Raw genomic sequence first — 17,847 nt, forward strand, 5'->3', positions numbered from 1 at the left:
GCTGTGTGTTGAAATATGGGCCCCAAGTTAGAACACCAAAATGTACCAGATGTTTTTCTTTTAGGTCACCAACCGGCTCCCAAATCATGACACAGAGACTCATTATTAGTTATGAATGCTGGGTCTAGCTTAGGCATGTTTTGGGCTAACTTTTTTTTAACTTAAATTAATCTCTCTCTCTCTCTTTCTCTCTCTCTCTCACTCTCTCTCTCCCTTTCTCCCTCTCCCTCCCTTCCTCCCTCCCTCCCTCTCTCCCTCTCTTTTGAGACAGGGTTTCTCTGTGTAGCTTTGCGCCTTTCCTAGATCTCGCTTTGTAGACCAGGCTGGCCTCGAACTCACAAAGATCTGCCTGCCTCTGCCTCCCAAGTGCTGGGATTAAAGGGGTGTGCCGCCACCAGCCTGGCAGCCTGTTTCTCTTATCTACCTTTTATCTCGGGCTTATTCCCTTTCTTTCTTCTGTAGATGTTACTTTCACTGTTTCTCTGTGTGTAGCTGGCTGGTGGCTGCCTGACTTCTTACCCTGGGTTTGTCCCTCATTCTCTCCTCCTCCTCTTGTTTTTTGTTTTGTTTTTTTGGGTTTTTTTTTTGTTTGTTTGTTTTTGTTTTTTGCTTTTTTGTTTTTCAAGACAGGGTTTCTCTGTGTAGCTTTGGAGCCTGTCCTGGAACTCACTCTGTAGATTAGGCTGGCAGAGATCTGCCTGCCTCTGCCTCCCGAGAGCTGGGATCAAAGGCTTGTGCCACCACCCAGCTAGACAGGGTCTTCTTATGTAGCCCAAACTAGCCTGAAGCTGGAGACCATCCTGCATTAGTCTTCTGAGTGCTGGGATGACAGGAGGCTTATCACACCAAGCTTAATTTAATTTTTTAGCTTAAAATAAGGGAAGTTTCACAAAACTTATTAAAATTATGTAATTACTATTATGTAAAAAGAATTTAATGAGCAGCACTTGGGAGGCAGAAGCAGTCAAGTCTGTGTAGAATGGCCTGGCTCAAAAACAAGGTACACGAAGTAAAAAAGGAAAGCTGTGGTAACGATACTTAAATGTCCATGGGTGATTAAAAAAAAAGAAGATAGGTAATATTCTACAGCATAAACAAATGTAACACATCTTTGCCTGGTTAAATAAATATTCTACAATATTTTCCAATTGTCTTTCTCTGTTGAGATTAGACAATTTCCATTGATTGTGCCAGAGTGAGTTCCAGGACAGCCAGAGCTAAACAGAGAAACCCTGTTTCAAAAAAGAAAAAAACAAAAAAAGACCCTGTCTAAAAATTCAACTAAAATTTTAATAGTTTTTTTCTGTTCCTTTCTTTGCAGACTCCAATTATGTGTAAATCAGGCTATTTTGAACTGGCTGTACCTTCACTAATGCGCTACTCTGTACCCAGCTCCCAGTCACGCTTTCCTTTCATCATCCTGGTCTTGAAACTCTCCAGTCCTTTCTTCTTTAGGGTGTTACTGATTTTTTGTGGTTTTCTACTTTAGCAGTTTGACTGGGTCCTCATGCTATCCTGACTTTATTGAATAAATACAATAGAGCCTTAATTTCTTTTTCTTGGTTTTTGGGTTTCTCTGTGTTGTCCTGGCTGCCCTGGAACTTGATCTGTAGACCAGTCTGGACTCAAACTCAGAGAACCTCCTGCCTCTGCCTCCCGAGTGCTGGGATTACAGGTGTGGGCCACCACCGCCTGGCACAATTTTTTTTTAAGCGAAGTTTATCTAGGTCTCTGGGGTGTCCTGCTTCTGAGTCCCGGCACTCGGGGTAGTTCCCTCTCTGGGCATGGGTCTCCAGCTCTGCCAGTCATTAGTTGGTCACTCCCACAGTTTCTGTGCCACCTTTACCACAGCACATCTTATAAGCAGGACAAATTGTAGGTTAAAGGGTTTGTGGCGGGGTTGGGGTCCCAGATCCTCCACTGGAAGTCTTGCTTGGCTTGTTCAGGCTCCGTAACCACTATTGCTAGGCGGCTTAGCTAGAGTCACCCTCATAGATTCCTGGCAGTTTCCATTGCTCTAGGAAAGAACCAAACAAGAATAGCAAAAAAAAAAAAAAAAAAAAAAAAAAAAAGTCAATGAAATGACTTCTAATGATATTCTGCTATACTCACATATTGTGTCCTAACTGATGGAAACACATGCAGAGACCCACAGCCAAACATTAGGCAGAGCTTGGGGAATCCTGTGGAAGAGGGGGAGGAAGGATTGCAGGACTCAGTGATGTTAAGGACACCACAAGAAAACCCACAGAACCAACTAACCTGGACTCAGGGGCCCACAGAGACTGAACTGAAATCAGGTAGCCTGCAAGGGACTGACCTCTGCATATATGTTACAATTGTGTAATTTGGTCTTCTTGTGGGACTCATGACAGCGGGGGGGGGGGGGGGGGGGGGGGGGGGGCGGGGGCGGCTTTCTCCGACTCTGTTGCCTGTTTTGGGGACCCTTCCCTCCTAGGTTGCCTCAACCAACCTTAATAGGAGGGAGGTGTTTGTTCTTATTGCAACTTGATCTAATTGCAATTGCTGGTTGTTATCCATGGGATGCCCAGCTGTTCTGAAGAGAAACAGTGGAGGAATGGGTGGGATGTTGGGAGAGGGGTATTTGGAAGAGAGGGTGGGGCAGGGAACTTTCATTGGGATGGAAAAAAAAAGAAGTCCAAGCCCAGTGTGACCGACTGTTCCATTTCAGTTTGTGGTCAGCATATTCTGACCCATGGTAGTTGGTCAAAAACTTCCATTATTACTAAGGACTATTTTCATGCCACAGAAGCAAAGCTAAGCTGTTTCAACAAAGGCCTCCTGACCCAAAAAGCTAAAAATATTTATACTCTGGCATTTGCTGAACTTGGCTTTAGTGACACTTTTATTGATTTAAAAACAAAGTGACAAACATAAACCCTTTGAAGTCTCTGTCTCCCACCAATATTGGTGTTGTTGTTATATAAGGCAGCTCCTGTGGGCACCAGCAAATAGTGTGGGAAGGGATCACCCTGAGCTGTACTTTGATTTGGTTTGGGTAAATTTTGGAGATTTTCACCTTGTAGAAAAGTAGGCTCAGTGGTCCTTAAATTTAGCAAGCATTTGGTTATTCTCTGGGAAACTAGTTAAAAATGAGAGTCCACATCAAATTCTTGGTTCAGTAAGTTATAGGCTGAATCCAGGAATGCACATCTCTAACAGGCTCCCATCTCAGAGTGCTGGTTAGGGCCACATTTTCCTAGCCACTATTTAGCTTATGTGATATTATTCCTTCATAAGCTTTTAGCAAAATCTGGATGGATGGTAGATGGCTTGTAATGTGGTGTTCTGAAGAGCAGATGGCTTGATTTGTTTTTACAGCTCTTTTGAAGTATAGTTTACATATCATTAAAATTAAACCACTTTGGGCTGGAGAGATGACTCAGCGTTAAGTCCTGAGTTGTATTCCCAGCAACCATATGGTGGCTCACAACCATTTTTAGTGGGATCTGATGCCCTCTTCTGACATAAAGTTGTACACGTAGATAGAGCACTCATACATAAAATAAATAAGTAAATCTTTTAAAAAAATTTAACCACTTTAAGGCTATCATTTGAATTTCAGTAAATGTTATAGTTGTACATCAGCAACCCCCTCTGGTGTACAATTATACAGTGTTGAAAGCTCCTTGCTGCTAATCTGTTCTGCCAGGCTAGTACTTGATAAGAATATTAATATGTGCTTGTTCTCTATTTATATCTCATATTTTAAATGATTTATTTTATCTGTATGTGTGTTTGATCTACATGTGTGTCTATGCACCACATATGTGCTTGCTGCCCATTGAGGCCAGAAGAGGGTGCCAGATCTTCTGGGACTGGAGTTACAGATAGTCACAAACTGCCATGTGATAGAAAGAGAGAACTGACTCCAAGTTGTCCTCTGACCTCCATACCCTCAAACCCCCTACACAGAAGTGCATAAATGTAATTAAAAGGCCTTTATCATTTGATTTTTTTTTATTTTTTTATTTTTTTGCCGGAGCTGAGGACCAAACTCAGGGCCTTGTGCTTGCTAGGCAAGCACTCTACCACTGAGCTAAATCCCCAAATCCCTATCATTTGATTTTTGAAATGTTCAGATACAGATAAAATGTAGGAGTTAGCTTAAGGGATTCCATGTGCCAGTCTGACAAGCATCATTGGTAGTTTGGCATTCTTTATTTATCTTGACTGGTCTTCACCATCTATTTGTTTCTGGAACTTCATACTCAGTCTCGCAGTTGCGTTGTTCTTCTGGAAATACTTCTTCATATGTTTCAGAATGATAATAAAACTAAATTTTTGTAGGAAAGTAACAAACCCTTGTTTCTTGTGATTCAATTGGTCAATTTTCAAAATATTGAGTTTGTATCCCAGCAACCTTTGAGTGTAACTGAGTCTCAACGTTTCATTGTGGGCTCATAGAGTTCATAGCCCGATTCCCTGTGACTTGCTCCAGCCATTGTTTTGTTGTCATATTGCTGATAATTGATGGGGTTCCTAAAGTTTGCTCCTGTCCTTTGATCTTTGTTGTTCTCATTTCCTCTTGTACATGTTTCTAATAATTCAGTATTATTGGGTTCTAGGCTCAGGATTTCCAAGGCTTATGTTGTACAGTATACTTCAGTCATTATTTCCTTGGCAAACCCAGTGCAAATCACTCAGAGGTCATAACCCAGTACTAGGGAGCTTCTTTGTTCCGGGAAGTTGCTGATCCTAGAGTTTTGGTATTTCTTTCATCTTAGTGCTTGATTTGACATTGTTCTAGTATATGCTCATTCTTATTTTCAAGACTGTGATATTTTGGCAGAAATAAAATAGCATAAACACAACTGAATGAAGTTTAATATTCCTTCTCACTGGTACTCAGTGATACTGTGGCTGCTGTTTTCGGGGGCCTTGTGAGATGTTAGATAAGAGTAAATGTTAATGGGCTAAGTTGAAACTATGAATTAGCTTTCTAATGATATGATAGAATATTTGAGAAACATAGAAGAAGGAGAATTTTATTTTGGCTTAGAGTTTTAAGAAGTCAGTCCATGGTCACTTGGCTGTTGCCTTTGTACCTGTGGTGGGAGCTTGTGAGCAAAGATGCCTTCCACCTCATGGTGAGTGGGAGGCTCAGAGAGAAAGGGGAGGGACAAAGGCATGCCTGTGTGTGACCTGACTCTCCACTAAGCTTTACCGAGTTAGGAGTTTCCACCGTTTCCAACAGTGCCAATCTGGGTACCAAGCTGTTTACACTTGGGCTTCTGGGAGGTATTCCAGATCCAAGCTATAGCAGAAGCAACGGCTGGATAAAGTGCAGAGAGTCACAAAAAGTACTCACTCTGCTGGCAGAAGGTGCTCAAGCATTGTCTCAGATAAGAAACAGAGCTTACTGGTTGTACACAAGATGAAGAACAGAACTTACAGAGAGAAGGAAAAACTATGCATCAAGGAAGCAGGATGGCTGTTTGGGAAACCATAATTGAAGTGTAGAATGGGAATAGGTGGAGCAAATCAGGAGAGACAGGCTTTTGGACTGCAGGGTTCTGAGTGGAGGTTGGTCTCCTGGGCTCTTCAGAGCAACTGGTGAACACGAGAGGAATCTTAGGAAGAGTGGCATGTGGGTAAGTTCAGTTTTGACTTGACAGCCTTGCAGAGTATATGCAGATATTAAGTACTTGATATTATTTGTGGAATGAAAGAAGAAACAGATATGAATCACAAGAAACACAAAAATAGAGCCTGAATGTTGGCCACTGGTTCTTGGTCCATCTTCTGGCTCACTTGTCTTACCATAAGATTTTCATGAAAAAAATCAACAAGGCAAATAGCTCAATAGAAAAACAGCCAAAGGATAGTGAGTGATACGCTCACAGAAGGGGAATTCTGGAAGGTTAAGTAGGTCTGTGCGAACACGCTCAAGGTCACTGTAACTACTCGGGAAGTGTAAATAACATTCAGATCCTATGATGTGAAAGTACTTAAGTCTGAAGAAAAACTGGTCTTGACTTGGCTGTGAAATTGGCAGAAGTCTGATGTGCTGCTTGCTGGTGAGTGCCAGCTGGTGAGCCACTGCAGAGAGTGGTGAGGTGGTCAGCCTTGAGAAAGTCAGACCACCTGCTCTATGGCATTTTCATTCATATAAACCCTGGAGAAAGGTACACCAGTACAAGAGACATGTTTAGTTTAGAGAATGAAACAAAGATTGATGTCCTATGTATAGAGTCAATTAGGGAAAATATTTTTGTATGTATGTAGTAACATTAAAATACAGAGTTTTAGAGCTTGGATATTTCTGAGGGGGGTATGCAAGAAGGAAACTGAATTCTAAATGACAACAGGGGTGTAAGGCTTCCTTTAAAAGTTGTATTATTTATTGTGATGTAAGGGACTTATTATTAAATAAGAAACACAGAGCAGAGTTAAAAGCTCAAGAGGTCAGAGCAGTAGCTAAGAGCTGAGTCTTAAAACCACCTTCTTACACTTTCTGGTGCTGCTGTCCTTCCCCTCAGCAAGAGACCTACTTTCTGTGTATCTGTCTTTTTATTGACTTTCTGTTCTGCCTTCTCATTGGTTGTAAACCCAACCACATGACCTCCTCATCACTGCCTGTCTATACAGACCTCCAGGTCTTCTATGTTGGTATTGAGATTAAAGGCATGTGTCTCCATGTTGACTGTATCCTTGAACACACAGAGATCTGTCTGCCATGTGATTGGGATTAAAGGTGTGCGCCACCACCACCCAGCTTCTGCTATGGCTAGCTATTAGCTCTGACCCCCAGGCAACTTTATTTATTAACATTCAAATAAAATCACATTTCAGTACAAGTAAAATATCACCATAATTTTATGTGTTTGTGCACGTGTGTGGGTGCACATTCCCTCAATATATGTGCAGTGGTGAGAGGAGAACGTGCAGTCATCTGTCCTCTGCCTGCACCATATGAGTTCTGCACCAGGATGCAGGTCATCAGCCTTAGTAGAAGGTACATTGACCTGGGAACCATCTTGCCTGATCACTAGAAAACAGAACGGAATGTTGTAAAACTAGGTATCAGTTAACTAGTATTTTTTTAAATTCTTTTTAAGATAATTGAAATGTTTCAATGCAAAACTGTTGTGCCTACACAATTTCAGATTTGTCTTTACTCTCAATGTAAAGTCTTTTCCTAGCATCTAAAGTAATTTCAAGAGCTACTTTGCAGATTTGATTGATAAATGAGCTTAGAAGCTGTTTAATCTTTCAGAAATGACTTTAGTAACAAAGGCTCACACAATGCCCTCTGCAGTTCCATCATTTCTCAGGATTCTTCCTGGGTGGGCTCCCAAAGCACATTGAATGCCTTGGCCATAAGATCCTAAAAAAACACTGAGATTTTATCCTGTGGTCAAAGAACCAAGTGCCATCCATGTAAAGGTACTAACAACCAGGATGTGAGGCCTACATTGTATGTCCTCTAACAGTGCAAGAGAAGGCATCTTAATGTGTACATTTCTAAATTGTAACAATTCACTTGAAAATGGTATTTACTGTAGTGATGTTTTCTCATGCTGAGAAGCACCTTCCTGTGTGTGTGTGTGTGTGTGTGTGTGTGTGTGTGTGTGTGTGTTGGATGTCATACATAATCCAGTAATGATTTTATAGCATAGGAGAAGAGGCTCAGAGTTATATACAAATATTACACATTCCATATCAGAGACTTGGACATCCTTTGATAGTGGTACACCAGGAATGTTCTAGAACCAGTCCCTCAAGGATAGTGTGGGATGACTGAAATAAAGAAACCTGGTTGATTCTATTTAAAAAAATATATAATGTTAAAATAATTTAAAATTCTTTTCCTCACCTCTATCTTTCCTTTCAGTTCTCTGAAATTCACTCTCCTCTGCAACAAGGAAGGGAAGCACCTTCTTTTACAGAGTCATATAAAAGACAATGAGCATGTAGTGAATTATTCTGTGTTGATTTCCTTTAGCCTTGTACTCAAACCAAGTCAGGGTCCTCGTTGTTAAGCTTTGCAACTCATGTGTAAGGTGTTTGGGTTTTGTGACTTCATGTGATTTCACAATGTGCCATCTGCAGTAGGAAAATGTGTGAGTTAGTTTGCAGTCAGAGGGTTTCATTTTCTTGTGAAGTTCATACTACCAAAAGAAATTGCAATGTTTGACTTTTTCTTTAGAGTCCACGAAAGAGGAAGACGAGTCACAGCACAAACCCCCCTCTAGAGTATCACGTTGGGTGGGTGATGGATTCCAGGGACCATGGGCCAAGACCACCCTCTGTCAGGTACCTGCTTGTTAGCCACTGTCTTGTGCTCTCATTTCAAGTTTTCAGAAAAGGGTACTAAGTTACTGTCTGGGAGGATTTGAAAATTAATATATAGAGAATTATACAACAGCGAGCAATCACAGAGTGGGGAAGAAGCACAGCTCTGCAGGGAGCACTTGGAGGAGAGACTTCAAGATGGTTCTCCAAGGGGTGCACAGAGAAGACTCCAGTGGTACAGCATGCTTTCCATTTCAGTTCTTTCTTATAAATGGGGATCGTTAGATTTGGAAGTGGTGTGAGTGTTGGAAATTTTCTTTATAAGGAGTCTAGATTCTTTATAATATTTAGAAGGTTCCTGAGAGGTGCTAAGAATTTTGTGTTAAATGATCTACTCAAACTACGTTAAGAATATAGAAACAGATCTGGGTGGTGTTGGCTCAGGCCTTTAATCTCAGCACTTGGGAGGTAGAGGAAGGCAGATTTCTGTGAGTTCAAGGCCAGCCTGGTCTACAAAACCAATTCCAGGACAACCAGGGCTGTTATACAGAGAAACCCTGTCTCGAAAAGCCATTATATATACACACATATGCAGAATAGAAACAAAATATTTTGGATTTTATTTTCCTCTTGGGAAGAAACAATTTAGATAATCTATTAGCAGGATGTATTTTTTTCTTTTAGCTTTATATTTAAAAAGACCCTTATTTACCTCAAAAATAGGTGAAAATATAAATCATTACTATGCTGTTTATTTAAAACCTACTCATGGGATGGCTCACTGGTAAAGGTACCTACGATGAAGTCTGACAACCAGAGTTTAGCCCCCAGAACTCATGTGGTGGGAGGACAACCAATCCCTCATCATCTGTCCTCTAGTATCATGGCATGTGTGTAGGTGTGCCTGCACACACAATAAAAATAAAACAATTAAAGCCTATTTCCTGTTTGTAGTAGATATTTTCAGAATTACTGTTTGATCATTTTTTGTCTCACATTAAATTCTGCTGAGCCATTTGGCGGGACCCAGGAAAGATTAATTTTATGAAAACAAATGCTAGAGAGTTCATCCTAAATTCACAATCTTGAAACTTATTTTATCAATACCTACATAGAGTGCGTTTACACTGCTCTCATTAAATGTAATGTAAATGTAAATGTCCTTAACAAATAAAATGTGTGTGTGTGTTATTCCATGAACAGTTTTAACCCATGAGTTGGTTGGTTTTTCATTTATTTGTTTTTCCGTTTGGTTTGGTGTGTGTGTTGCTTTGTTTTAGCAGGTTTTGAGATCAGTAGGGAATGGTCAGTGACAATTAATTTAGGTAGAATATGTTTTTTTGTTTTGTTTTGCTTTTTTCCCTTTTTTGAAACAAGGTTTCTCTGTGTATCCCCGGTTGTCCTGGAACTAATTTTGTAGGCCAGGCTGGCCTTGAACTCATAGAGGTCCACCTGCCTCTGCCTCTGAGTGCTGGGATTAAAGGAGTGTGTCGCCAGGTGAATGAGTTCCTAAGAGTCATATTTTATCATGTTATATTTTTCTTGCTAATAATTGACATTTGTAACTTGTCTATTCCCTGTCCTACCCTACAATTTGCCACAAATATGGATGATGATGATGATGATGATGATGATGATGATGATGATGATGAATTTAACGTCTATACACACTTAAATACAGGTCACTACCATGTTGTGTCCCCACTAGGTACACTTTCTTGTGTCCTTGGCAGTATCTCCTGTTGAAAGCTGCCTTGTCAGTAGCTAACGTAGCTACAAGGGTTTTTTTTTCGTATTTGGGATGTTTTGCTGTGTTTTTGAAACAGTCACTTTATGCAGTCAAGATTCTTGTTTTGTTTTTGTGTGTCACTATGTGATTCCAGCTATCCTCAGACCCCAGCCTCCATGTGTGAGATTATGAACCACCAAACATGACTCTGTCAGATTCTCCGTGGTATTTACAGTTAAACACACATTTGTATGCACACAATATTTATCCTGTTATATTTCTCTGGTAGTCTTAGTACTAGTTTGTTATATTTAGTTAGGAAAAATTTCTACTGTTTTCAGTACTGTTTAAAATTATTTTTTGTTTATATGTGTATGTGTCTGAGTGGGTTTCTGTGTGCCATGTATGTTCATGAGCCCCTGTAGACCAGCAGTTGGCTTGGTTCACCTGGAACAGGTAGTTGTGGGCCACCATGTGAGTACCGGGAACTGAACCTGGGTCCTCTGCAAGAGCAGTAAATGATGTTAACCTCTGAGCTGTCTCTTCAGACCCTCTTCCCTTTGCTGCTTTTATTTTAGAGTCACAATACACATGTGTCATAACATGTAATGTCTCAGTGCTCTTGGATCTCTGGTGTTTAACTTCCCTCTCTTTCTCACTTTGAAAACTTTTGACCTATATTTAAGCATACATACTATTTTTTCCTCAACAAGTTTATATGTGTTGCTTACCTTGTACATTGGGTGGTGTGTGTGTGTGTGTGTGTGTGTGTGTGTGTGTGTGTGTGAGAGAGAGAGAGAGAGAGAGAGAGAGAGAGAGAGAGAGAGAGAGAGAGAGACTGAGTCTTATGTAGCCCAGACTGGCTTAGAGCTCACTATGTACACCAGGCTAGCCTCAACCTCAGATCACCCTACCCTGTCCCCCAAGTGCTGAGATTAAAGGTGTGTGTTCCCACCTGGCAACAGATCTTCAACATTTAATGACAGACAATCATTTTAAAGTCCATTTCATGATTGTGTCAGTGGTGACCCTGAGCTTGGCTGTGGCTTGAGCTATTGCATTACCATAATGTCTTTAACTTTGCACACAAAATAGTTACTGCTGACTTTTGTTTGTTTTGCTTTTGGTATCTATCTTGCAACATATCATACTATGTTAACTCAATTTTCTTTGATGGTTTATTTTTTTTTTAAGACAAGGTCTTATGTAACTCAGGCTGGCCTCAAATTCAATATGTAGCTGAGAATGGTTGACCTTGAGCTTTTGACTTCATGCCTCTACTTCCTGTGTGCTGGGATTGCAGGCGTGTTCACAGGACTGAACCCAGGCCTGTGCACTCATGCTAGGAAAGCACTGTCAACTGAGTTCCAGTCCCAGCCCCTTGTGCCGTTCTGTTTGCTCCCGCCCCCCTCGTTACTGAAGTGGTGCGTGAATATGATCAAAATACATTGTATGGAATTCTCAAAGTGTTAATGAAAATCTGTATTTTTAACTAGAAAGAGGAGACCCAGCTAAACCCAAAGATAAAAAGAAACAATCATAGAGTAGAGCAAAGAGTGGCAACAGAATATAAAACAACAGAAAATCGAGCACTGAATTGAACCCTTAACAAGATCAGCAAAACTAACAAAGCTCTAAACTGACCAGATAAAAGTAGAAATATCCAAAATAAAAATGAGCACATTAGGGGCTCAGAAGATGGATTAGTGGGTGAAAGCACTTGCTGCACATGCATGAGGACCTGCATTTGAATCCCCAGCACCCCCATGAAAAGCTGGGCATGGCTGCATTTCTGCAACCTTAGCATTGTCTCTGAGGGAGACAGACACACTAGAGCTTGCTGGTAGCCAGCCTAGCTCTGGGGTCATTGAGAGACCTTGTTTCTAGTGAATAAGGAGAGAGTGACAAAGCAGGACATCTGATGTCCTCCTAGCTTTCACTAATCCCCACTAAAAAGGAAATGTCCACACTGCTGTCAGTCTTTCAGAGGTTACACAGGAGAGAGCACTGAGCACAGTTCTAGATCCATAAAAATAAGGATGAAAGGGAAAAGGTTGATCTGAGCCCACAGTTTTGGATGTTCCACAGCCTGTGGTTGGGTGCATCTGTACTGTGGGCCTGTGCTGGACCTGTGCTGTGGGCCTGTGCAGTGGGCCTGTGTTGTGTGCCTGTGCAGTGGATCTGTGCTAGACCTGTGCTGTGGGCCTGTGCTGTGTACCTGTGCTAGACCTGTGCTGGACCTGTGCTGGACCTGTGCTGTGGGCCTGTGCTAGACCTGTGCTGGACTTGTGCTGTGGACCTGTGCTGGACCTGTGCTGTGTACCTGTGCTAGACCTGTGCTGTGAACCTGTGGTGGACTTGTGCTGTGGACCTGTGCTGTGAACCTGTGGTGGACCTGTGCTGTGGACTTGTGCTGGACCTGTGCTGGACCTGTGCTGTGGACCTGTGCTGTGGGCCTGTGCTGGACCTGTGCTGGACCTGTGCTATGGGCCTGTGCTAGACCTGTGCTGGACTTGTGCTGTGGACCTGTGCTGGACCTGTGCTGTGTACCTGTGCTAGACCTGTGCTGTGGACCTGTGCTGGACCTGTGCTGTGGACCTGTGCTGTGAACCTGTGGTGGACCTGTGCTGTGGACTTGTGCTGGACCTGTGCTGGACCTGTGCTGTGGGCCTGTGCTGTGGGCCTGTGCTGGACCTGTGCTGGACCTGTGCTGTGGGCCTGTGCTAGACCTGTGCTGGACTTGTGCTGTGGACCTGTGCTGGACCTGTGCTGTGTACCTGTGCTAGACCTGTGCTGTGGACCTGTGCTGGACCTGTGCTGTGGACCTGTGCTGTGAACCTGTGGTGGACCTGTGCTGTGGACCTGTGCTGGACCTGTGCTGGACCTGTGGTGGACCTGTGCTGTGGACCTGTGCTGGACCTGTGCTAGACCTGTACTGTGGACCTGTGCTGTGGACCTGTGTTGTGGACCTGTGCTGGACCTGTGCTGTGGGCCTGTGGTGGACCTGTGCTAGACCTGTGCTGTGGACCTGTGCTGGACCTGTGCTGTGGACCTGTGCTGGACCTGTGCTATGGACCTGTGGTGGACCTGTGCTGGACCTGTGCTGTGGACCTGTGCTGGACCTGTGCTGTGGATCTGTGCTGTGGACCTGTGCTGGACCTGTGCTGTGGACCTGTGCTGGACCTGGGCTGTGGACCTATGCTGGACCTGTGCTGTGGACCTGTGCTGTGGACCTGTGCTATGGACCTGTGCTGTGGACCTGTGCTGGACCTGTGCTGTGGACCTGTGCTGTGGACCTGTGCTGGACCTGTGCTATGGACCTGTGCTGGACTTGTGCTATGGACCTGTGCTAGACCTGTGCTGTGGACCTGTGCTGTGGACCTGTGCTGGACCTGTGGTGGGCCCAGGAAGCAAGCACATCATGGCAGGGGTGCATGACAGAGTAAAGCCCTTTTCCCCATGGTCATGAAGCAAAAGAGAGAAAAGAGGAAGCCAGGGTCCCATCATCCCCTTTACAGGCTTCTGATCTAAAGACTCACCATTTAACTCTACCTCTAAAATGTTCCACCACCTCCCCAAAGCATCACGCTGGTGATCAAGTCTTTGGAAACACTCAACATCCAAACTATAGCAATACTTTTGACTGAATTAGGAAGAAGTAAAATCTCAACTGACTTGTAATAAGAGATTGAATTGAAAGTCAGAAACTTCCCAATAAACATCTTGGAGAAAATGGTTACATCAGTGAATTCTACCATGCATTTAAAGAGAATAAAATTACAAGCCACTGTCTCTTTTAAGATAGACACAAAAGTCATTAAAAAAATATTGGCAAGTAAAATTAAGTAGCCTATAAATAGAATTATTGACTATGGTCAGGAGTTACATAAGAAAATAAATCTATATAATCTATAATATTAATAGAACTAAAGAATAAAAACATACATGGTCATTTCAATTGATATGGCCTTTCATGATTAAAAACTCAGAAAATTAGGAGTAAAAAGAAGTGTCCTCAATGTGATAAAAGGTATTTTTGAAAATAGAAATCACAACATTGTACTCACAGAAAGGAGTCCTAGCTGATCCTTGACAGTGTACTGAAGGTTCTAGCCAGAGCCAGAAGACAAGAAACAAAAACCATCAGATTGGGAAGGAAGATGCACAACTCTGTATGGATAGTGTGATTACAAGGAATCTACAGGTATCAGGGATCTATTGCTGTGAAGAGACACCATGACCACGGCAACTCTTATAAAGGAAAACATTTCATTGGGGCTGGTTTACAGTTTCAGAGGTTTAGTCCATTGTCATCATGGAGGGACATGGCAGCATGCAAGCAGACATGGTGCTGGAGAAGGAGCTGAGAGTTCTACATCTTGACCCACAGGCAGCAGAAGGAGTCTGTGTCCACACTGGGTATAGTTTGAACACTAGAGAACTCAAAGCCTGCCCCGACAGTGACACACTTCTTTCAACAAGGCCACATTTCCTAAGAGTACCACTCTCTATGAACTTATAGAGACCAATTACATTCAAACTACCATAGCAGGAAAACTATTAAGGTTGATTTTGAAAAATACTGCCTAAAAAATCCATTGTATCTCAATATAGCACCAATGATCAATATGGAAAGGAAATTTACAAAGCATTTGCATTTATATTAGCATCCCAAAATTAAGTATTCAGGAATAAATCTAACCAAGGATGTCAAAATCATAAACCATGAAGCCAATGATGACTCTGTATAGCCAGGCGTGTTGAGGCATGCCTTTAATCCCAGCACTGGGGAGGCAGAGGCAGGTGGATCTCTGAGTTCGAGGGCAGCCTGGTCTACAGAGTGAGTTCCAGGACAGCCAGAGCTACACAGAGAAACCCTGTCTCCAACCCAAAACAAAACAAAACAAAAGGGTGGCTGATAAGAGGAGAGGGAGATGGCTCTGTGCTTAAAGCATTTGTTGCACAAGCCTCATGACCTGAGTTTTATCCCCAGGACCTATGTAAAGTGGAAAAGGGAACAGCGTCCGTGAGATTGTGCTTTGACCTCAACAAATGCTTGACCCCTGCATCCACCTATACATCCACACAATAATAATTAATTAAAAAAACCATGGTGAAAGAAATGTAGAAGACCTGAATAAATGCAAAGGCATCCCATGTTAATGGGTGGGAAGGTATAAACACTACTGAGACATCAGTAATATCTAAAGAATTTATAAATTGGCCACATTCTTTACCAATACTCTGATCACTTTCTCATAGAAAAATTAAATTTAATGTAATTGCAGTGAGCCCTGGATAGCTAAAACTTACTCTAAACAAAATAATAATTGAGAATGAACACTTCCCACCTTTGAAAGTTTCTCCAGGTGATGAAAAGATATCACTTAGCAGTTAAGAGCACTTGCTGCCCTTGCTGAAGACCAGAGTTCTGTTACCAGCACTCACATCATATGGCTCACAACTGTCTATAATTTCAGCTTCAGAGAAATAAACTCTTATTTTACATTACTTTCCTTGGCCAATAACTGATACATAGACCAATGAAATAGAAGAGAAGCGCAGAAATAAGCCATCACATGCTTGGTCATTCAAACATAGAAAACCTCATGACGTTGGCTTCATTTCCTTGAGTTTGACACTAAAAGGCCAGACAATAAAAGAAAAAAAATAAATGGACCACATTGAGATGATCAACATCTGTGCAGCAGGGAAGCCATCTACTCAGCAATCTATTTGAGTGGAGAAATTACAGTATCATGTATCTGATGAAGAATTTAAGTCCAGGACATCTAAAGACTTCTTTTAACTCAACAACAAGTACAATAAAATTAAAAAATAAAATAAAATAAACCAATTTACAGGCTGAGGGTTGAATGTGAACTACTTTTACAGAGGTCACATGTTCCGTTCCCAGCATTCTGGTGAGTGGCTTACAACTGTAGCTGGAATTTTCTCCAGTCCCACTCAGCCCTGCTTTCTCTCAGCCACTTATAAAATAATTATTCAGAGGCTTAATATTAATTACCAAATGTATGGCCTGTGGCAGGCTTCTTGCTAGCTAGCTCTTGTAACAACCCATTTCTATTAATCTGTAAGTTGCCACGTGGCTGTGGCATTACTGGTCTGCTGGCATCTTGCTGTTCCTTTGAAGGCAGCTGGCATCTCCCTACCTCTCCTTTCTTCTCCCCATATAGCTGCTTAGATTTCCCACCTGCCTCTAAGCTGCCTTGCCATAGGCCAATGCAGCTTTATTTATCAACCAATCAGAGCAACACATACTCACAGTATACAGAAAGACATCCCACAGCACATAACTGCTTGTAACTCCAGATCTAGAGGAGCTAGTGTTCTCTTCTGGACTTTAGTCACCTGAATTTCCACATGCCCACACATGGACACACACAATTAAATGAAAATACATCTTTAATGAAAAAATAGATTGATTTTAGAATATACAAAAAACTTAAATGGACATTTCTCTAGAGAAGATAAGATATACATTTGGCAACTCAACACACGAAAAGAATTGTGACAGAGTCTTTGGTTAGACAAAAACTAAAAAAAATAAGAAAAAAACTTTCAAGATACCACTAGGTCAAGTGAATAGAATTGTGTACCCCAGAATCCATATATTGAAGCTCTAACCTCTCATGTGAGTGTGTTTGGTGATAGGGCCTTTAAGGGGGCAATAGATGAGGGCATAGGAGTAGAATCCTGTTCTAAAATACATATGTCCTCATAAAGAGGTTTATAAGAAGATGCAGAGACACCAGGCATGTTTCTTTGTGCCTGAACAGAAGACGAGACATAGCAAGAAGGTGGTCACATGCAAGTTTCACCAGAAATCAGCTCTGTTTTAGGAGATGGGAGGATGCTGATAATCAAGTCCCAAGGCCTTGTGCATGCTAGGCAATTGGTGTACTATACTAGGTTCTCTTCCCACCATTGGCTCTGAGATAATAACTCACGATGGAGCCCAAGCCAGTCTGGAACATGCTATGTGGAGCATGCTGGCCTCAAATATGTGACCTGTTTGCCTACTGCCTCCTGCATTCTGAGATTACAGGTGTATGCCACTACTCAGAGGGTCCTAGTTTACTTCTCTGCTATGATAAAACATTGACCAAGACTAATTTGGCAGAGAGAGGATAGTCCATCACTTAATGACATCAGGACAGCATTTCAAGGCAGGAACTGAAACAGATCCAAAAAGGATTGCTGCTTACTGGCTTGCTTTCAAATACCCCAGGGTCTGGGGGCTCCTACATTGATCATTAATGAAGGAAATGCCCCCACAAAGTTACCTATAGACCCTGATGGAAGTAATTCATCAATTGAGGTTCCCTCTTCCTAGGCTACTCTAGTTTGGGTCAAGTTGACAGAAAAGAACCAGAACACCTTTTCTACTGGTCATCTTGTTTTGGGGCTTCTAGAAGCCTTTAGAATTTAAGGGAATAATTTCTGTTGTTTCAGCCAACCCAAGTCTGTTCTGTCTTGTTATGTAGCCCAACATGATTATAGAAGTATAAAAACTTTCTGAAAATGTTTGTGAGGATGCAGACAATTGGAATCTTCTTGTATTGCTAGTGGAACATAAAATGCTGAAGCCTCTGTTGAAGAGTTCAGCATTTTCTCAAAATGTCAAGATGTAGAATTACTGTAGACATACTACTCCTAGAGTCTACCCAGAGGGATTCTGTGTGTATATAAGTTTTTTGTGTCAACTTGACACAAGTTAAATTCATCAGAGGACAAGCCTTAGTTGAGGAAATGCCTCGATGATATCCATCTGTAAGGCATTTCTCATTTAGTGATCAATGGGGGAGGGCCCAGCCCATGGTGGGTGGTGCCATCCC

At 42.0% G+C, this 17,847-nt stretch overlaps 1 protein-coding gene across 1 annotated transcript in view; it reads left to right on the plus strand.

Moving 5' to 3' along the window:
- Larp1b (La ribonucleoprotein 1B) overlaps positions 1-17,847 on the plus strand; it is a 103,427-nt gene that overhangs the window by 76,489 nt on the left and 9,091 nt on the right. The window contains 1 exon segment of the mRNA XM_036190240.1: positions 8,174-8,280. Within this exon segment, the coding sequence (XP_036046133.1) occupies positions 8,174-8,280 (107 nt within the window).

Source organism: Onychomys torridus, chromosome 6 (genome assembly GCF_903995425.1).
Source record: "Onychomys torridus chromosome 6, mOncTor1.1, whole genome shotgun sequence".
NCBI lineage: Eukaryota > Metazoa > Chordata > Mammalia > Rodentia > Cricetidae > Onychomys > Onychomys torridus.